The 22,114-nt window shown below is 51.0% G+C and overlaps 1 protein-coding gene across 1 annotated transcript; it reads right to left on the reverse strand.

Moving 5' to 3' along the window:
• Positions 1–1,897: 1,897 nt before the first annotated feature.
• Positions 1,898–16,621, reverse strand: KLRG2 (killer cell lectin like receptor G2). The gene is made up of 5 exons (XM_065938917.1): positions 15,741–16,621; positions 10,586–10,687; positions 9,720–9,865; positions 4,515–4,618; positions 1,898–4,028 (listed from the first exon to the last, which is right to left on the reverse strand). The coding sequence occupies exons 1-5, from the start codon at positions 16,534–16,536 to the stop codon at positions 3,908–3,910; spliced, it is 1,269 nt and encodes a 422-aa protein (XP_065794989.1). The 5' UTR covers positions 16,537–16,621; the 3' UTR covers positions 1,898–3,907.
• Between the last annotated feature and the right edge of the window lie 5,493 nt (positions 16,622–22,114).

The raw sequence follows: 22,114 nt of genomic DNA on the forward strand, positions 1-22,114 counted from the left end.
ACTCCTAATTGACTTAGGTCTGGGCTCCTGAACCAAACATTGGCCAGGGGGCTGGGACTGCACGGCGTACGATAGGCTTAGATGTATCAGGTACCTCCCAGGTTATCACTGCTCACCCTCACCTCAAGCGGGGGTCACTGCCAGACCACATGGCTGCCCCACGGTGGCCATAGGAGGTTGGAGCTTATAGGGAGAAGCCCAGTATCCCCGATGATTCCTTTGCCTGAACACACACCCATACCATACAACCCAGTAACCCTACTCCTAGATACTCAAGACAACTGACAGCCTGCCTCCACACACAGACTTACATTTGAATGTCCATAGCATTGTATTCATAATGGCTGTAAACTGGAGATAACCAACTAGAGAGATGATAAACAGATTGTGACTTATCCCTACACAGAAAGGAACTACTATCAGTAAATGTGGCAACTTGAACATGTCTTTAAAACCTTGTGCTGTTGCTAAAGAAGCAGACACAAAGAGTACATAATGTCCAGTTCTGTTATGTGAAATCCCAAAACAAGCTAAACTTCAATTCGCCTGGGGCTGGAGGTCAGGAGAGAGCACAGACCACAGAGAGACAGGAGGGAACTTCCTGGAATGTTGGAAATACTCCATGTCTTGACTGGCAGTTGTTTGGGTACCTACTGTCTTCAGAAAGTACCCTCTTGATTTTTTATTTTTGGCTGCACTATGAGGCCTGTGGGATCTTAGTTCCTTGACTGGGGATCAAGCCCATGCTCCCTGCAGTGGATTCTTAACCACTGGACGGCCCAGGGTGGTCCCAAAAGGTACTCTTGAGATGAGGGCATTTTCTTCTTTGCAAATTACACCTCAATGAAGTTGACAAAATATACTTTTCCTGGTGACAATATGGACTCTTTTGGACAGTGTGTCTCACCAGAAAAGCTGGTGAAAACCTGACTTGGGGGTCGGTATCTACCCACTGCCCATCTCAGGATGAGTTGTGTGTGCTGCACACAGGTGGCTTCCACAAGCGAGGTGTCCACGGCTCAGAAGCTGCTGTGACCTGCTGGGCCAGCCTGTATCAGAGGCTGTTCTCCAAAGCTCCGAGAAACAAGCGGGTGCTGCTGGCAGCATTAGTAGTGTGGATTTCAAACAACAGCAGTTGGCAGGGCCCGGTGGGAAAAGAGCCTAGAACAATTACTCAAGAGGAATTCCATGCAGACCAACCTGCTGTGTAACTTTTCCAGCCTCCGTTTAGTAGAAAGGGAAATACATGCTCTGAAGGTGAGGTGAGGCTGAAACTTGTGAAAACGTATCTTGATGTAAGAAATAATTACAGGTTGTAAGAAAAGGCATTCCAGTCACAGGAACCCTTTCTAAAACTAGTAGTTCTCAAGCCAGGCTGCACATCAGAATCTTTTGGACCTTTTAAACATTTCAATTTCTCTTTTTATCGAAGTAGTACACAAATACAGGAGTTTTAATAAATTAATTTTTTTTATTTCTTGGCTGCATGGTACAGCAAGAGGGATCTTAGTTCTCTAACCAGAGATCGAACATGAGCCCTCGAAGGGGAAGCTGGGAGTCTTAACTCCTAGACTTCCAGGGAAGTCCCAAATATGGTATTTTTTTTTGAAGTGAATATGGTTTTATGTTAATAGGACTAAAGGATGTATATTTACAAAAAAGAACAAACATCAGTCCCCTTGTAATCTCACTCCTGTTCCTTAGAACAGCTTTTTAACCTTAAGTGTACAGCTTGATGAATTTTTACATGTGTATCCACCTAACTTCACCCACATCAAGATCCAGACCATTCCAGCATCCTCAAATACTCACTGGCACCTCTGCCCAGTTAATACTGCCTTGCCTCAAGACAAGTACTCTTCATGACTCCTGTCACCATCAAATAGTTTTAAGGTGACCATCTGAAATGATTTTTGCCACTTTATCTAGTGAAGTGAAAGTCGCTCAGTCATGTCAGACTCTTTGTGACCCCATTGGACTATACAGTCCATGGAATTCTCCAGGCCAGAATACTGGAGTAGGTAGCCTTTCCCTTCTCCAGGGGATTTTCCCAACCCCGGGATCAAACCTAGGTCTCCCACATTGCAGGCAGATTCTTTACCAGCTGAGCCACCAGGGAAGCCCATTTTTTCTAGTACTTGTCTCCATAATTCTAAATAATAAGTGTACACTGCTATTCCTTGGTTTGCCAACTTTGGACAGTAACTAGGAGCTTCCTCCTTTGGTAGATGAAACTTCACTCGTCTACTCTCCTTCCTTACCCACTGAAGCGGAGAAACTCTCAGGTTTCTACGCTGCAGCCTCACACCACCCACCCTGGGCACCTGGGTCCTTGAAGCACCGCAGGTGAGCCTAAGTGGCATTGAGCCCAGAGCCCCCAAGCTGGTGGTGACCCCGAAACTGACGTGAAACCAGCCTGCCAATGCCAGAACGTTCCCCGAGAAGGGCTCTGAAGAGAGTTAAACCAGGACACGTCATCAAGCTCTGGGCTAGTTTGTAGTTGAAAGGATGTCATGAGAAACACCAGCGTGTTTCTAAGATTTTTATTGCTCGCCGGGTGTGTTCTCAAGGCTCTCCACCCCTTTCTCCCAGGCAGCCACACACTCTGTACAAGCTCTTAGTGTAACTTGAGCTTTCTCTGAGGAGTTCGGGTGCCAGGTCTGCCTTTAAAGAGGAAGGTTCGTTTGCGCCTGATTGGCACCATAAGCAAGGGCAGGTAGTTTCTTTCCTTCGGAGAAGCCTCTCCAGCCCGGGAGGGCCTCCCAGGGGGTGCTAATGGTATAGAATCCGCCTACCAGTACAGGAGGTGCAAGAGACATGGGTTCGATCCCTGGGTCGGGAAGATCCCCCGGAGGAGGAAATGGCACCCCTCACTCCAGTATTCTTGCCTGGAGAATCCTGTGAACAGAGGAGCCTGGTGGGCTCTAGTCCATGGGGCCGCAGAGAGTCAGACACAACTGAGTGAGCCTGTGTGCATGCTCGTGCACACACACACACACTCTCTCTCTCCCCCTTCCCCCCACTTTGCTGCCATGCCCTTCAACCCGAAGACCCCTCACTGAACCTCAACTGGGGGCCATCTCCAGGCTGTGTCCCCACAGCTGTGAGAGGCAGGGCTGCCTCATGCCTCCCCACATTTCTGATTCCTTTTTCTCAGACCCCAAGCTTTGCAGCGTCTTCACCAACCAAGAGGCGGTGCTCCCTTGATTCCCCCTGCCTAGATGGCTCTGTCCTCGCCATGTCCTCTCAGCCTCTGGCATCAGCTGGGTGGATACCCCGCCAGCAATCCCCCCGATGTTGGTCTGCACAAAAAACCTTACTCTCCACTGGCTCCCAGGGCAGGGACGGGACCTGCTTCCTCTCTCCTCCGGGGCGGCCCCTTCTCCTGCCCTATCCTCCACACGCCGTGGATGCCTCTGACCGCCTGGAAAGGGTCTTTATAGCAATGATGTCATTGCTGCCAAATCCCAGGCATGAAATAGGAGCCTCCCTCTGTGGGCTCGAGGAGAATCCAGGCTCAGATCACCTGTGAGTCCTGTTCTCTGAAAGGGCATGCACCTGTGAGGCAGCAGATATGTGAGAGAATGGGGAATGGCTGGTTTAATGAGGGAGAAACAGGCTTAGAATGCTTAAAAAAAAAAGAAAAACACAGGGTCACAGCAAATGCACTTCAGCAGCTGGAGATTCAGTGGGGGGCTCAGCCTCGGGGTCGCCGCGGCTCTCCTCTCCCGCGGACCCCATCTTCCTGCCCTGGGACCCGCTCCCTGGTTCACTGAGGCAGGACCGTCGAGCACCAAGCGGGGAGACCTGGGCACCCGGATCCAGGGAGGTGGCTGCCCCAGCTCTCAACCTGGCCTCCCCAGGGGCCGCATGCCCCCAGCAGACTCAGGGCAGGTGGAAGCCCAATTCACTTGGTCCCCTTGGCACAGACCCAGGGTCTGGGGGAGGCACAGTCCGAAGCCACCAGCTTGCCTCCCTCCAGGCGCCCGCACTCGAGATCCGGCTGGTCCTGGTCTTCCTCTGGGAGCCTGGGGGAGGGTGAGAGGACGAGAGGCCTTCAGGAGCACGGGCCCTCCTGGCTTGTGTGGCCGCTGCCTGGGTACTGCTGGGGTCGCCGCCCAGAGCCCGGGATCGGGAAAGAGCCCTGGGGCAGGAGCCAGGAGGCCGCACCCCCTCCTGCCCCAGATGTCAGCCGGGTGGCCCTGGGCAAACCTCCAAACTTCTCTAAGAGGCACACCCCTTATCCAGAGAAGGGGGTGACAGTCCTTGGGCAAAGGCATGGGGGACCCAACAAGGGATGGGGTGAAGGGGACTAAGTGAAACTGAGAAACCCATCCTAGGAGGGGGATGGAGAAGGGGCGGGGGGTGGGAGAGGACTCAACCTGGGGACAGGTGAAGGGGAAGGCTTCCGGGTTCCTCTGGTGCTGCTGTGATGACACGCTGGTCACACGGGGGGCCCAGTGCTAGCAAACTGGGGACAGAGGGGCCAGCCACCCAGGCCCGTGGTCACTCACAGCTGGGGTGGCAGGGGGGTCCCGTCGATCCAGTGCCAGCCCTGGGGGCCTCGTCGGGCTCCCACCCAGGAGTACTTGGTGACTGGGTGTCTGCTCAGGAAATCCTGAGGGAGGAAAGCAGTGGGTCATTCTTCTCGGGTCACTGGTACGGCTCACCTGGGCTTCCATGTCCCTGTCCGATCCCCCCACCCCAGCTTCCACAAGTCCCCAGCCCCCCAAGCCAGAGACGTGACTCATCTCTCCCCAAACGCCAGCAAGTGGGAAGCTGTATTGGATGCTTGCTGGTTGACAGGCACTGTGCTCAGGCTTGGGGACCAGAAATGGGGGCGATCCCTGCTCAGCCTTCAAGAGGAGAGTGGATGTGATCCTCCATCCCCACGAGCAACACACCATGGGTACTGAGCAGGAGGAGAAACGAGGAAGCGCCGAGAAGACGGTAAAAGCCATGGGGAAAGCTGGGAGCCTACAAAGAAACCCAGGTGATAGATAGCAAGTAGCCTCGCTGGGCGGGAGGCTGCAGAGGTGGTCAGGGAGCGGACGGTCAGCACCACAGTTGCCAGCAAGAATAATAAACTACATTACATCCACTCGGGAAGGTATTGGTACGACCACTAAAGGGGACTTCCCTGGGGTGCACGGGGTAAGAACCTTCCAATGCAGGGGGACAAGGGTTCGATCCCTGGTTGGGGAACTAAGATCCCACATCCAAGGAGCAACTAAGTCTTGAGAACCACAACTGCAGAGCCCTCATGCTCCAGAGCTTCTGCTCCGCAATGAAGACCCAGTGCAGCCAAAATCAATAATAATAATAAAAGATGTCTTAAAGAAGGACCATTAAAAATAAGGGTGAGTGTGAAATCCATGGGGCAACATAGGGAAAAGTTATAGTCTGTGAGGGGTTACAGTCCATGAAAAAGCTGAATTAAAGTTGTGGCCTGATAATAAGAGTAAAAAAATGTGTATACCTGGACACAGACACACGAGGAACAACAAAAATCAAAACAAGGGTGTTCAGAGAACTGTTGGAGACGCTTTTTTCTTTTAAATACTTGTCCTCAATGTCATCATGTTTTTAGCAATGAATTAAAGCAAAAAAACTGTGTTTAAAAATGTTGAGGGGGCAGAGTGGGAAAGAGGCTCAAGAGGGAGGGGATGTATGTATATTTAAAGCTGACTCATGTTATAGTATGGCAGAAACCAACACAACATTGTAAAGCAATTATCCTCCAATTTAAAGAAAAATCTTCAACTCGGAAAAAAGATGTCTCCATATCCTAAGCCCTGGTGTAGGGAACTGGAAGGTGGAAGGGTGGGGCAGCTGTCCACGCCAGCCCAGTCTTTCCAGAACATAAATTGTGCTATGTCACAAGAGCGGTATCATGGTTCCTAATGCTCATATGGGTAATTCCACTTTAGGGAAGAAATTCAAGAACAGAAAGAGAAAATGAACATTCTCAAAATTTCCTGCTGCTATTTATAAAGATAAAATGGAAACCACCCAAATGCTCAGCAGTCAGGAAATAACTAGGCAAATTATGGGATATCAACATGATGGAAAATTACAGTGCTCTTAAAGATGACAGGCACACCGAACACGCAGTTAGGCAAGAAAATGTAAATATGAAATAACGCCAAGTGGAAAAAAGCAGACCATGCCAGCAAGCCCATGGCGCTCACCACGCTGAGCAGCACACACATTAGTGATGATAGGAAGTGGCCTGGCATACATCTGACATAGGCTTAGTTCCTCTCTACCAGTGTTCAGGATGACAGAGACAAAAGTTCTATGTTTGACCTTGGGGATTAGGAAGCAAGCGTGGGGACTTCCCTGGCAGTCCTGTGGTTAAGACTGCACTTTCACTGCAGAGGACGCAGGTTCGAGCCCTGGTAGGGGAACTAAGATCCAACAGACTGTGCAGTGTTGCCAAAAAAAAAATAAAACCCACAGAAAGGAAGCACAGAATGATGCCTGCCCCCTTGATGACACTATTTGTCCTTCAGGCCTCAGTTTAAAGGTGACTTTCTGTAGGGACACTGCACTGAACCCCTCCCCTGGATCACCACAACCTTCATAGTTTGGAGCGTGGTGTGAGATACCGAACTTGGCAGTTTTCTGTATCAGGGAACTTGGTGAGGACTGGGGGCCTGCCCTATCGATCACTGACTGTGAGAGCCCAGCACACAGCAGACCAGCCCAACAAAATGCACCCCCACCCCCCATGTCCCTGCCAATAACCAGCAAGGGCTGCAGGTAACAGGCGAGCTGTGAGGCCAGCCCTGCACCCAGAGGTGTTGGTGCAGACCCACCCCCCACCCACCCCTTTCAGGAACATCAGCTGGTCAACAACTGGGAAAGGAACCTGAAAGAACTTCCAGACTGAGGGGTGGCAACCTCACCCCTTCTGAAATCCCAAAGACCAGAAGACCAGACTGCACAAGGCACACACAGCCATTCCTGGGCTTTTCATTTCCTCTCTGGCTGGACTCCACAGGCCGGGGCCCAGGGGCAGGGCTGGGTGGGAGCTTTGGAGGGGATGAGAAGGAACCTGGGCTGGCTTTGAGCTGTGAGTCAGAGGGCAGGGCAGCCCTAAGCATCTTGCAACTGTGGCTGCAGCAGACTTGGGCCTCCTGCTACCCAGCCCCAACCTCCTGGGAGCAGTCACTGCCTGATCACCAGATCTTGGAGCTTCTTCCAGTGCTGAGAAGGTGGCTATCACTGCAGAGGAGAGCTTTGGGGCCTGGCCACCCTTTACTCAAATTCTGGTTCTGTGGCTTGCAAGCTACGTGACCCTAGGCAAGCTCCTTGAGTTTTCAGAGCTTCAGTATGATCCTCTATAAAGTAGGGGAGATGTTTGAATGAGGCCTGAGGTCATGTCCACAAAGCCAAGGGCGTGTAGTACACATTCATTAAATGAGTCTCCAGTCTGCTGGGTGCTGTGTAAAGCTTCATGTCTGGCCCCAACATACACGACCTCATCTGATGCTTGGCGTTGCCAAGGTGATCCTGCCCTTCTCGGTCGTAGCCCCAGGCCATCCGGCTCTCTCCCTTGGCCTTCCCCACCCAGCTCCACCCATTCCATTCCTTGCAGCTCAGACTCCACTAACCTGTTCCCATTGTTAGCGAAAATTGTGGTGTGGAAAAAGCACTGTCTAGAGACAAAAGTAAATTCTAGAAATTTGGGGGGCTTCCCTGGTGGCTCAGATGGTAAAGAATCAGCCTGCCATTCAGGAGACCTGGGTTCGATTCCTGGGTCGGGAAGATCCCCTGGAGGAGGGCCTGGCAACCCACTCCAGTATTCTTGCCTGGAGAATCCCCATGGACAGAGGAGCCTGGCGGGCTACAGTTCACGGAGTCGCAGAGAGTCAGACACGACTGAGCAACTAAGTACAGAGACTCTGGAGTAATTTACAGCTCAAAGGAAAGCTCTGCAAGGGTGGCACTGACATTGGGGCGCCACTGTCTCTAGCTGGTAAGTCTCCAATTCTGCTACCAATGTGGGGGTGGGGGATGTGATCCTGATACTCCCTGAAAGCTTATGTTCTACATCTTAAAATTAAGGCAAATTACTTACCATGCTTTCATACATTTCTTCTTTAAAAACTGTGGTAAACTATACATATCATAAAATGTACCATTTTTAAGTGTGTAGCCCAGAGGCTTTAGGTTCACTCACTGCTATATGACAATCACTGCCCCCTTCATCTCCAGAACTTTTTCATCTTCCCCAACTGAAACTTTGCACCCATGAAGCAACTCTGATTTCCCCCTCCCCCTGGCAACCATCATTCTACTTTTTGCCTTCAAACATTTCTGTGTTAATATTTGAATGTTTTAAGCTATATGATTTTCTGAATCCTATGATATCTATTCGTGTTTTCGTCTTTCTGCACTCAAGATGTGGCTTACAGTCGGTGTGTACATTTCAAGAATCTTCTTCCTTCCCCACCCCTGCGAAACCAAGCTGATCTTAAACCAGTGGCTAGAGAATCTAATGACTGATGGCACGTGTGTGCAAGCTAAGTCGCCTCAGTCGTGTCTCTTTGCAACCTATGGAATGTAACCTGCCAGGTTCCTCTGTCCATGGGATTCTCCAGGCAAGAATACTGGGGTGGGTTGCCATGCCCTCCTCCAGGGGATCTTCCGGACCCAGGGATCGAACCTGTGCATCTTGTGTCTCCTGCACTGGCAGGCGGGTTCTTTACCACTAGTGCCCCCTGTGAAGCACTGAAACTTTCTCCTTTCCTCTTAACCTCTTGAGGAAGATGAGCCGTGTCTATCATCGGGCTGTGTGTACTACTGGCACTTTGGCGTGTCCCAGGGGTCCGTGCCTCCCAGCTTGCGAGCCCAGCCTTTGCCAGCCCACCCGGCCCCTCTATCAGCTGCCAGCCTGTCCTCAGCTGCTCTTTCCCACCTCCGCCTCGGTACCTCCTACAGCTTCTGGGCCTCATCCAGAACTCGGGAGAATTCTAGAGCTCCACAACCAGCATATTCAGGATTTTAACTGCTTGAGACCCAAGTCTTCACTTTGGTCTTTTTCCAAGGGGCATTTTGTAAGTTCCTTTTTGAAAAAGGCTTATCGAAACTTTGTGATATATTTTCTGATTATATACACTTGTGTCACAAATGATCCTATGTGCTAAGTTTTAAAAGAATTTAAGATCCATTTGCAATTGGGGTAGTTCAGCCCATCTCCCCTCTTGGAGGACCCCAGTCACAGGGAGCCCATTTGTTCAGGTGACATCCAAAGTCATTGTGGACCAAACCTGTCTGATGTAAGGGAGGCTGAAGGGCAGGGACCTTTTGCTTCACCAGTTTTCTGATGACACTTGCTACGCTGAGTCGGTCTCAGGAGATGGGCTGCTAAGTCCTTGCCCAGTTCACCCTCCATCCTCCATCAGCTCCAGGCTCTCTCTAGGGACCCACCAAGTTCCCAATGGCCGTCACTTCACAGACCCAGCTGGGCTGGGTTGTGCAGAAACCATTATATTCTGATCTCTTGGGCTACCATTCCTCTAGCATTTCCCCCTACTTCTAGAGCATACTATTTGTGGAACACCTAGAACATTCCAAAAAGCTTGAAAGAAGAAAAATAATCACTTGTGGCTCCAGTGATAACCATATACTTCCTTTCAGTACTTTTTCTTTGCAAGTGTATTTACGGTCTTCGGATCATGCCCCTCGCCTGCCCACCTCCCCCTTCTCACCTGGGTGTGTCTCAGCAGGGGGAGGGTAGCGTGGTGAGCTGAGCAGAAAGCCTGGCTGGTCTCCCAGGCCTTGGCTTCGGCTGCGAGGTAGTAGCACTGCCCCTCGGACCACATCCAGCCCGGGGGGCATGGTCGGCATCTGGTCCCTGCGGCACGGAGACCGGAGGTGAGCACAGGGCAAACTGTACAGAGTTTAAACTGCTCAGGATTGGTATGGATGTTCAAATATCAGGGGGCAGGTGCGGATCATGGAGCCAGAGAGCCTGGAAGGGGAGAGGGATGGGTGGGGGGTGGGGGTGGGGCGAGCACCGGGGGGGCGGGGCGAGCACGGGGGGCGGGGCGAGCACGGTTGGGGGGGCGAGCACGGGGGGCGGGGGGGGGGGCGAGCACCGGGGGGGGCGGGGCGAGCACGTGGCAGGGGGGCGGGGCGAGCACCGGGAAGGCTTATGCACAAGCTGCATCCACCCGGAAGGGGCTCTAATCCCTTACCTTTGCTCACTGAGTCCGCTACCTTTGTGCATCTGCCCAGGGGGATGTCTTTTTTTTTTTTTTCTTAAAATATTTTTTGGATTTGGACCATTTTTTAAAGTCTTTATTGCATTTGTTACAATATTCTTGTTTCATGTTTGGGGTTTTTGGCCCCGCGGTACGTTGGAGCTTAGCTGCCCAACCAGGGACTGAACCTGTACGCCCTGCATTGAAAGGCGAAGTCCTAACCACTGGACTGCCAGGAGAGTCCCTGGGGATGTCTTTTACTAATTTCACAAAGAAGCTGGAAGGACTAGACACCCTGCTGGTGGAGCAGGGAAGGAAAGGGAATGGGGGACGGGGAGGAGAGGGGGGATGGTGGGGAAGGAGATCCACACCTGTTTTCGAGGCCAGGGCCACAACGGCCACCGCCAACACCGCCAGGAGCACGGCCATGAGTGCCAGGGCCCAGCGCAGGGACCTCATGTACATGGGCAGCCCTGGGGGGGAGGGGACAACCAGGAGACAGAGGTTAGATCATCGCAACTCAGGACCATGCTGCATCACACCCACCTCAGCACCCACCCCCTCGGCCCCTAACACCAGGGTAAACCGTGCAACTTGGGACCAGACTTCATATTTGGGAGAAAACTGCTAGAAGATATTCCACTTCTTAAATAACTAGGAGACACGAGATTCTCTTCAAGAGAGAGAGGGGCTAACAACAATGAATGGAGCTCCTGATGTGCACGAGAGGCAAGGCACCACAACACCAACGGTGGGCCAAGGTCCCTGTGCTCAGGTTGCTAGGGACAGGCCAAGATGCCAGGAGATAAAATTTCACAGGAGGGCGGGCCCAGGGCTAGATTCAAAGTCCAACAGACCCTCCAATTCAAGTTCAAGTTCTGACTCCATGGGCCCCTCAAGTGTTCTTGGTGTTTTCCCATTTTAATGTTGGAATCACACCTGCCTCTTCTCTCTCACTAGAGACCACTGATGAAGCATCAGGCAAAGAGCGCTTTACAAGCTGCAGAGCACTAGACAAATGTGAGCTGTCAGCCACTCAGGGACCAGGGGACCAGATGGCTGGAAAGAGGCTGCGGAGGGGAAAGGAAGATGGGGGACACTCCAGGAGAGAGGAAGGACTCAGAAATAGAACGTGTTCAGATGTCACATCCTGCCCTGTAGACAGAATAACTGGGGAGACCAGAGGGTAACACTTGGAGAATAAAACATAGTCAGTGCTTGCTAACAGACATCGATAGTTATAAGCAGCTTTCCACCCAGAAAGGCACATGCATCTGAAGCATGCAGGATGGGACCTTGGCCACAACTCAGGTGTGAAATCAATCAGAGCAAAAACATCTCGCTGCAGGGGGCCCCAGACCTACCCAGATCTTGGGGATGAGGGTCAGGAATGCTGCATAATCAGTGTGAGGAAATCAGTCATGTTTCCCAAAGTCTAGAAGCAGAATTCTGTGGCAAATATTTCATTCTTTTGAAAAGGCTAATTCCATTAAGAAAAAAAAAAAGCCACGTACATTGTATATTCCCACTATCTGATTCCCTTTTTGTATCAGGTATTGACATCTTCAGTGTCACACCCTCTGCTGCTTTTCTTCACTGCTCATCCACTGTCATTCTCTATATTTTGACTACCTTTCCCGCCCCACAACTGAAACACCACCTGCTTCCTCCTGTAGTCAAATCCCACAGCTGGGGTAGAGCCGGTTTGGGGGGACTTACAGTTTATTCACCTGGGGCAGCCAAGGGTCATCATAAAAACTAAAATACACACTTCCAAACACAAAGCTTACCAGAGGACTCAGAGGGCTCCTGCCACTGAGAGACCTGCAGGTCGGTCTACTTTGGCCCGTGGCCTCTGTCCCTCTGGCTGAGCTCAAGCATGCTGGACACCACTCTCTCGGCTCCACTTCCTCCAGACACTGAGAACATTCTTCCTCTGAATGTACCCCACCTCCCCCACCCACCCCATGCCATCGAAGATTGCCAGGCCCTTTTGTTTTCTCCAGAGTAAGGACTGCCGGAGGGCAGGTTCAGGACTCTGTTTCCTCCTATCCTCCACACCTGATGTGCTGAGCACAATGCGACCGGCACCAGCGGGTTGGACAGCCACTGAGATCCAACTGCTGCTCTCCTGCCCTAACTGGGCTGGGGACGAAGCGTTCCTGACACGTGCTCACACTCTGAAGCTAGTGCCATTCATTGAGTGTTGATTTACAGAGCACTGCCAGGTGTCGGAGATTTGGTGAGATGTGAGCTGTCACCAGCTGTGCCCCGCGGGGCTCGGGAATCCTGAGGATACTCACAAGAGGGATGCTGAGCTGGGCAGCACAAGGACCCGTGGAGCACAGAATAGACACACCTAATCCAGCCTTGGGACCACATGAGGTGACTCTAAACCAACACCTAAGGGGGTATATTCTCCATCCGAGGATCCAGCTGTCGCCCCAGTTTTAGGTTGTCTGCAAAAAGCGACTTCTCTTCTGGGATGCATGCTGCCATAGAGAACATTCCCTGAGTCTTTTTTTTGTTTGTTTTTATTAATTAAAACAAAATTAAAACAAAATTTATTAATAAATTAATATTTATTAATTTGACTGTGCCAGGTCTTAGTTGCAGCATGTGGGATCTAGTTCCTTGACCAGGGATTGAACTCAGGCTCCCTGCATTGGGATTTTCAGTTTACATGGGGCCAGCGCCTCTGGGACAGTTGCCCCCCAAAAGCAGTGAAGAGATAAAGCAGTATGTCCCCTAACTCTCTCCACAGTGGCCTCCGCCCTCCCGGGTTCTCAAGGAGGGGACATGGAAACAGCTGGCTGGCAACATTACTGTACTGGGGGCCTGGGCAAGTCCCCCAGCCTGTGCCCTCGAGTGCCCTCTTGTTGAGGTCACTAGCTTGATCCCAGGTTGGTAAAGGCCACAGCAGGCAGAAACCACATGCAGCGTTCCTCATCCAGGCAGCCTCCCTCAGACCAAGCCTCAGCCAGGTGCTGGGGACCTTAAAGTTCTTTGATCCCACACTTCCCAGAGAGCAAGCCCAAAGCACCAGTGTCTATGTACACCCTGCAGTATTTTCTGCCAGGTGTCTTCCCCCTATACCCTCAAGATCCATCCCCACGCCCCCAGGTTCCTTGCCTCATGCCCAGAGCACTGCTCCCACGTGGCAGCACTCCCCAAGTCTGCCTCTCCCCAGGACACTGCTGACCACATCTTCCTCAAACTCTCACCTTTTGCAGCTTCTTTGTATCCTGATTCTCTTCCTACCACCTATATTTTTCTTTCCCAGTCTGTGACTGGCTCCTCTTCCTTTTGTTTTTTTGGTGATGCATGGCATGCAGGATCTTAATTCCCAGATCAGGTATCGCACCTGCGCCCCCTGTAGTCGGGGCTTGGAGTCCTAACCATTGGACTGCCAGGGACATCTGACTCCTCTTCCTTTAAATGACATCACTACCTGGAACTCCCAAATGCACCTGCTTATTTCTTCCCTACCTCTTCCCCCATTCTCCCTTCTGGAAGGATAACCCAATGAATCCATCACTCCACTACTCAGATCAGCAACTTGGGAGGTATCCCCACTCCTCCTGTTCGCACATCTTCATGGACACAGTGGCCTTGCTCACTAATCCTACCTCTTTAACCCTCCCTCCCATCCCTGCCACAGATCATCTCTTCATTGTCTCTTGTTGAACGACTGCTATCACCTAAGGTTTGCCTTCCTTCAACCTCATCCCTGTCCCAACCTTCCTCCACAGTGCTGTCAGAGCCCACTTTCTAGTCATTTCCTTATCACCCCACCCTTCAGACGGTAAAGAATCTGCCTGCAACACAGGAGACCCAGGTTCAATCCCTGGGTTGGGAAGATCCCCTGGAGAAGGGAATGGCAACCCACTCCAGTATTCTTGCTTGGAGAATTCCATAGACAGAGAAGCCTGGCAGGCTACAGTCCATCAGGTCACAAAGAGTCAGACATGACTGAGCAACTTCTATTATTAATCTGATAAAAAGCTATAGACTCATTATGGTAGACAGAATAACATCCCCCTAAAGATGCTGGTAAAGAATCCACCTGCCAATGAAGAAGACACAGCTTTGATCCCTGGGTCGGGAAGATCCTCTGGAGGAGGAAATGGCAACCCACTCCAGTATTCTTGCCTGGAAAATTCCATGGACAGAGGAGCCTGGCAGGCTACAGTTCATGGGGTTGCAACAAGTCAGACACAGTTGAACACACACAGCATGGCAGCAAAGATGTCCACGTCTTAACCCCTGGAACCTGGGAATATGTTAGGTTACAGGTACATGGGGATTAAGGTTTCTTATCTGCTGACCTTGGGATGGATTTCTGGGTGGGTCCAATGTAATCACAGGGGTCCTTATAAATGGAAGAGGGGGACAGAAGGTCAGGAGAGTCAAAGATGGCAGTGGGAGGCTTCAAGCAGACATTGTCTGATTTTGAATATACAAAGGACCATGAGCTAAGGAACTCGATCACCCTTAGAAACCAGAAAAGGCAAGGAAACAACCATCTCCTGAAGCCCCTAGAATGGATCACGGGGGTTGATAACTGGACTTTACACCCCTGAGCCTACATCAGATTTCAGACTTACAGAACCGCAAGGTAATAAATTAGTGCCATTTTAAGCCTCTAAGTTTGTGCCAGTTTGTTACAGCAGTACCAGAAAACGACTACACTTCTGCAGAAAGTGTGCTCGCACCCAACTCTGCACAAGTTCCTAAGTGATCCGAGTCCTTGAACTCTACCATGTCCAAGAACAACCCCCTCACCTCCGGTATAGAGCCCCTCGGGATTTGGAGCCTGTCCAGCTGACCCGTCCTTCCTCTCGGCTGGCCAAGCTTTTAGCAATGTGCCTGTGTCTAGCTCCACAGGGTCCCTGTTCCCGCTGGCTTTCTACCTAGAAGGAGTCTGCCACCGGCAACTCCTTAAGCTTTCAAGACTTAGCTGAAGGAAGCTTTCCCATGCCCTCAAGTTCACAAACCACTCCCTTCTGCTTCCGTGTCCAGGATTTTTATATATAGGATCTTTCTTCTTCACTGCAAACCCCCACGCCTCCCCCACCCCCGCCCCGTCTGGCCTGTTGTCCCCACGCAGCTGCTGCCGAATGGATGAGTGTTAGGGGCCAGGTGACCCCTAATACATGGGAGGGAAAGAGGAACCCTGGGCCTAGAGAGGTCGGCCAGCCAGAGCCAGGATTAGGTAGTTCTACCTGGTCGCCACCACCGTCACGTGATCCCGAAAGCCTTCCTCGCGCTTGGAATTCCTTCCACCCCTACTTTTCAAAGATGCTGCGCACACTAAGACGGAACGCGAAAGTTCTTGGAGGGTCAGGGAGGGAGAATAGTGGTTGGTTTTTTTTTTTTTTTTTTTTTTTACTACCAACAATTTGAATTATAATTACGCAGACAGTAAGGTTATTGGCTGTAAGCCAGAGAGGCCTGATGGGGGTTCCTCCGCCCAGTGGCTCAACCCCCACCGGGCAGCGCTGCTCCCGACGCCCGCGCGCTTACCTACGCGCTTTATGATCCGGGACATCTTCCTGTCGCTGTACAGCTCGGCGTGGGGCAGGAGCACGGCGTCCTCCCGGCAGCGGCAGCGGCACGTGGGGGAGCCCGAGGACTCTGCGCCCCCCTCCGCGGAACTGGCGCAGCCCTCGGCGTCGAGGCCGCGCTCAGTCCCGGAGGCGGCGGGCGGCGTGCCGCGGCCCCACGTGCCTCCCGGGGACGGGGTCCGCCTCAGGAGCGTGTGCGCGGGGGAGGTGTGGCGGGAGAAGCCCGGGGACTCGGGCACCGGAACGGTGAGGAAGCGCGTGGAGGGCACCGGCGAGGGCGCGCGGCTACCGCCGGCCGCGCCCACGGACTTCACGCGCACGTCCACCTGCAGTTCCACCGGGGTCCAGGTTCCCGGAGTTGGCTCACCCGGAGAGGCCTTGGGTATCAGCTCGGCCTCCGGCGCCTCGCCGTCCCGGCGCTGCTCGGCCGCGGCGGGGCCCGGAGACGGCGGCTCCGGGCTCGTCGACGCCTGGCGGCGGAAGGCGCCATAGCCCAGGCTGGGTGGCAGCAATCGCAGAGGCGCGGGGCGAGGCGAGGGCAGCATCTTCACGCCCGACAAGTCCTGGCCCGCGCCCGCCGCCTCTTTGGCGGGGGCCAGACTCAAGCTGTTCTCGGGACTCTCAGGGCGTCTTTCCTCCGCGGGGACCTGCGGCTGCTCCAGCTCCGGGACCTGGCTTCCCAAGGACTCCATTTCGAACTCGGCCCCGGCTCGGTCTTCCCTTGACGCCCCCAGCGCCTCCCGGTCCTCCTCCATCCTGTGCGCAGAGCAGCGGAGATGCCGAGCGGGACGCACCTGGGCCAGGTAGGGAGTTGGCTTCTCCTCCCGGGTTGGGATTGGTGCAGAGGAGTCGCTCAAGTGGCCAAGCCACGCCCCTCCCCGTCGCCACACCCACTTCCTCCGCCCAAGGGCCCCGCTGGGATTGGCTGTGGCCGGCCGTCTGACTGACTGGGGTTTTACTCAGAAAGACAGAGCTTAGGAAGACTCATAAGGGGGATCCCAGAGCTCAGACTCTTCTCTCTTTCCTGTCCCTGACCCCAATCATTTTCCCCTCTAGCGCTCTGGACTGTGCTGATTTTTGAGAGTTATAGCTTGGGCGGAGAGCGGTTGGCCAAGCCGGTAGAAATCCTGGGACCTCAGTAAAATCAGCGGGTCCAAAGGGAATGGGCCTGCTTGTGGAAAAGCAGCAGAGCTGAGTATCCGGACAATGTAGCCGGGGACGGGGCGGAACGCCTGAGAGGTCACTCCCAAGGCAGAAGTCGCAGCGACATCTACTCTGGAGGCCCGACTCCCACTGTGCTAGCTCAGTAAAGACCGAGAGATGAATAAGCTTGAAAATGTGTATTTTCACCGGGGCCAGTAATCTAAATACCGTTAAAAAATATAGATTCCTGGCGGACTCCACCTAGACCTACTGAATCTCATAAGGGGATAAAGAGGGCAATTTTCAACAAGCGCCTCAGGACTTCCCAGGTGGTGCTAGTGGTAAAGAACTTGTGAGTCAATGCAGGAGACGTAAGAGACTCTGGTTTGATCCCTGGGCCGGGAAGATCCCCTGGGGTAGGAAATAGCAATCCATTCCAGTATTTTCTCTTGGAGAATACCATGGACAGAAGAGCCTGGTGGGCTACAGTCCATGGGGTCGCTAAGAGTGGGACTTCACTGAGCGACTTAGCATATATTGTATGGCACAGTACAGCCCCAGGGCTCGCAGATACAATACAGTCCACTCAGTTCAATCTTAATTTCTGATAAGTAAAAGGTTTTTTTTTTTTTTTTTTAAGGATAAGTACATCCCAAGTGCTCCATTATCCGAAATTAAAATTTAACCTACCTCCTCCATTTTTCTTTTTTTTAAAAGATGTGATTTTATTTATTTACTTTTTTTTTTTTTTTGGCCATGCTGTGCAGCATGAAGGATCTCGGTTCCCCAACCAGAGACTGAATCCACACCTCCTGCATCAGAAGGTGGAGTCTTAACCACTAGACCTCCAGGGAAGTCCCTGCCTCCTATATTTTTACTCACCAAACCAGGCAACTCTATTTCCAGGGACTTCTGCTGGAGTGGTCTTGGAAACAGCATCTGAAAAGACCACAGACTTGTTACTCCTGGGGTAAAGAAGAAAGGAGGCGGTGAAGGGGAAGGATCTTAGGAGGGCAGTTAAACTACTAGAAAGGAAGCTCCCTGAATACAAATGACTGGGAGAAAAAGTCCGGCAGAAAGAAAACACAATATGAGAACACTTTATATTTAATGTCTTCCAAACCCAGGCTATATATTTAATGTGAGGACATATATATTCATGAAAATGAATTTTTTTTTTTAAATTTTATTTTATTAGTTGGAGGCCAATTACTTCACAAATGAAAATGAATTTTAAAAGATATGGAAAGATTCATTCCAAAGTGATAATACTAGTGGATTTTGCTGTAGGTTGTTTGGAGGATGGGTGCAGGGGTTGTCTAGGAGACTTAAACTGATCTGCAATGTTTCCAATTTCTTTTTTTTTTTTTTATTAGTTGGAGGCTAATTACTTCACAACATTTCAGTGGGTTTTGTCATACATTGATATGAATCAGCCATAGAGTTACACGTATTCCCCATTCTGATCCCCCCTCCCACCTCCCTCTCCACCCGATTCCTCTGGGTCTTCCCAGTGCTCCAGGCCCGAGCACTTGTCTCATGCATCCCACCTGGGCTAGTGATCTGTTTCACCTTAGATAATATACATACTGTTCTTTCGAAACATCCCTTCCTCACCTTCTCCCACAGAGTTCAAGTCTGTTCTGTACTTCTGTGTGTTTCCAATTTCTTGAAAGAGAAGGTATTTATTGTATGTATTTGTTGCTGTTCAGTTGCTCAGTTGTGTCCGACTCTTTGGGACCCCATGAACTACAGCACAGCAGGCTTCCTTGTCCTTCACTATTTCCCGGAGTTTGCTCAAACTCATGTCCACTGAATCGGTGATGCCATCCAACCATCTCATTGTCTGTCACCCCTTTTCCTTTTGCCATCAATCTTTCCCAGCATCATGGTTTTTTCCAGTGAGTCTGCTCTTCACATCAGGTGGCCAAAGTACTGGAGCTTCAGCTTCAGCATCAGTCCTTCCAATGAATATTCAGGGTTGATTTCATTTAGGATTGGTTTGATCTCCTTGCTGTCCAAGGAACTCTCAGGAGTCTTGAGAGTCTCCAACACGACAGTTTGAAAGCATCAACTTGTTGGCACTCAGCCCTCTTTATGGTCCAGCTCTCACATCTGTACATGACTACTGGAAAGTATGTGTGCTAGTGTTGCTAAGTCGCTTCAGTCGTGTCCGACTCTGTGCGACCCCAGAGATGGCAGCCCACTAGGCTCCCCAGTCCCCGGGATCCTCCAGGCAGGAATACTGGAGTGGGGTGCCATTTCTTTCTCCAAAAGTATGTATATTCTTACATAAAAATTCAGTTTTTAAAGAGATGGCATATATTAATAGTAGGTTTTTTAGTGCTAGTAAAGATTACTATAAAAATGAAAATAGTTCAACAAGTATATAAAATATAAAGAAAAGCTCACTTCTGTACCTGAATGTCACCTCTCAGGGGCAGCTGCTGTCCCTGTTGAGATGGACCGCTCTTCCATTTTCAGTGTGGACTGGAGCTGAGAGGGAAGCTTCCTGACTTGCTTTCCTGCTTAAATATCTTCACCTGGGATGATGATCACCACATATGTAGTTTATAAAAATTAAAGGCTTCTTATCTTCCAGGTGTTTTGACTCAGAGAGAGTCAGTGAGGAAAACACGATGTGTTTCACGGTGACACAGTTCCTCAGAGGGTGACACCAAGGCTTGGCTCTCCTGGCCACAGCCACCAGCCCAGGCTGAGCTCCAGACTCAGAGGCGCTCAGGAGTCCATCTTGAATTTGAGCTGTAGACCACAGTGCTCGTGGGAAGCTGGTGATGGGCAGTGGTGCTGAGGGGTCAGGAGTGGAGAGACCTAGGGCAGCAGAGTGCGAGCCTGGCCTGTCCCTCAATTTCTTGAAAGAGAAGGATTTATTGTATGTATTTGTTGCTGTTCAGTTGCTCAGTTGTGTCCGACTCTTTGGGACCCCATGAACTACAGCACAGCAGGCTTCCTTGTCCTTCACTATTTCCCGGAGTTTGCTCAAACTCATGTCCACTGAATCGGTGATGCCGTGGATTTCCATCCCCTTTCTGGATTCCATCCCCTTCTGTCTGCAGTCATAATTTCAGTTCACTACTCTTTATGGAGCACAGATTGTGTGCCTGGCATGTGGGTAAATCTTAGGAGCCTGCACCACAACGATCTCCTATTTTTAAAAAAAATATTTACTTATTTGACTGCATTGGGACTTAGTTGTGGAGAGCAGGATCTTCAATCACATCATTTTGTTGCAGTGCACAGACTCTCCAGTTGTGGTATGTGGCTTCACAGCTGAGATGTGCACAGGCTGATTTGCCCCTTGACATGTGGGATCCTTAGTTCCCCCACTAGGGATTGAACCCACATCCCCTGCATTGCTAGGCAGATTCTTAACCATTGGACCACCAGGGAAGTCTGTCCTCTGTCTTCAGTCTCTCCCTTTTCAACTGGTTCTTTCCCATCATCATGAAACATGATCAAGCTTTACCTGCCTCCTTGGACCCCAAATCCCCTCCAGCCAATACCCTATCTATTTCTTCCTCATAACAACCAACCTTCTTTAACAAGAGAATTGTGCCCCTCTCTGTCCATTTCGTCACATCCCAAGCACTCCTAAACCACTTATGGTCTGTTTCAGCCCTCGCTAGTCTGCCAACCTTCTTTGCCAAGAACCTAATGTATCACCAGATCCAGCAGACATCCTTCAGTACCGCTTACCTCTCAGAAGCTCTTGCCATTGTCAGTCATTGCCTCATCCTCACGTCCCATGCCTCTGTGGCTTTCCCAGCCCCACACTCTGCTGGGTTTCCTTTACTGCCCTGCTGCTCCTCCTTGAGTCTGCTCCCAGAGCTCTCCACCCACCGTCATGTCAGGGAGTCTCCAGCTCTCCCAGCCCAGATCTTTCTCCTGACCTTGTCCATAACAGCTGTGCCATGGGTTGGATTTTGTCCCACAACCCTGTCTTGCCCCAAACTCATATGTTGAAGTCTTAACCCCGAGAGCCTCTGAATGTATCCTTATCTGAAATTAGGTAATTAGTTAAGATGAAGTCACACTACAGTAGGGTGGACTCCTAATCCAATATGACTGGTGTCCTTATGAAAGGGGGAGGTGTGAATACAGACATGCGCACTGGGAGAACGCCTTGTGAACACAAAGGCAGAGATTGGGGTGAAGTGCCTACAAGTCAAGGGATGCCAGAGATTGCTGGCAAGCCACCAGAGTTCAGGGAGAGACCTGGAACCAGTTCTTCCTTGCAGCCCTCAGGAGGATCCAGCCCTGTTGATGCCATGATCTTGGACTTTCAGTCTCCGGAACTGAGAGACAATAGATTTCTATTGTTTAAGCCACTGGGCTTGTGGTACTTTGTTATGGCAGCCCTAGGAAACCAATACAAGTGTCTCCAGTTCAGATGGCTCCCTGTCCGGGGGACAGCTTACCCTGACGGTTCACCACCACTGACTCAGCTGGGCCAATCAGATTGTCCCTTGCAGGAATTTAGCACTTGATTCTAAGAGACCTGGAGCTGGGAGTTGTCACAATTCCCAGTTGGGCAGCTCTCTAGAGACAAAGGGGCTTCCCAGGTGGCGCTAGTGGTAAAGAACCCCCCTGCCAATACAGGAGAAGCAAGAAAACTCACTGGTAAAACTTAGCTGAGCCTGGAGTTTGTAGGAAAAGTTTGATAAGAAATTCAATTTCTGTAATACATATAGGACTACAATATTCAGATTTTCTGTTTCATCATGTCAGTTTGGGAAAGTTGTGTTTTTCAAGGAGTTTGTCCATTTCATGCCTGTTTTCTAATATATTGGCAAAATATTGTTCAAAATATTCCCTTAATATTTAAACATTTTTTAATCTATTTATTTAGCTGCATCACGTCTTAACTGCGGCATGCAGGCTCTGGGGCCAGTGGGCTTAGTTGCTCTGTCGCATGTGGGCTCTTAGTTCCCCAACCAGGGATGGAACCCGTGTGCGCTTCATTGGAAGGCAAATTCTTAACTACTGGACCATGGGTAAGTCCCTCCCTTAAATGCCTGTGGAATCTGTTATGATGTTCCCTCTCTCATTGGACTTGATATTTTCTTAGTCATTACTCATCTGATGGGTGAAATTTCAACTTGCATTTCTTGAGACGTGAATGAGGTTGAACACGCTTTGTTCACTGCGTTGCTGACAAGTATCTTTGGC

Source organism: Muntiacus reevesi, chromosome 6 (genome assembly GCF_963930625.1).
Source record: "Muntiacus reevesi chromosome 6, mMunRee1.1, whole genome shotgun sequence".
NCBI lineage: Eukaryota > Metazoa > Chordata > Mammalia > Artiodactyla > Cervidae > Muntiacus > Muntiacus reevesi.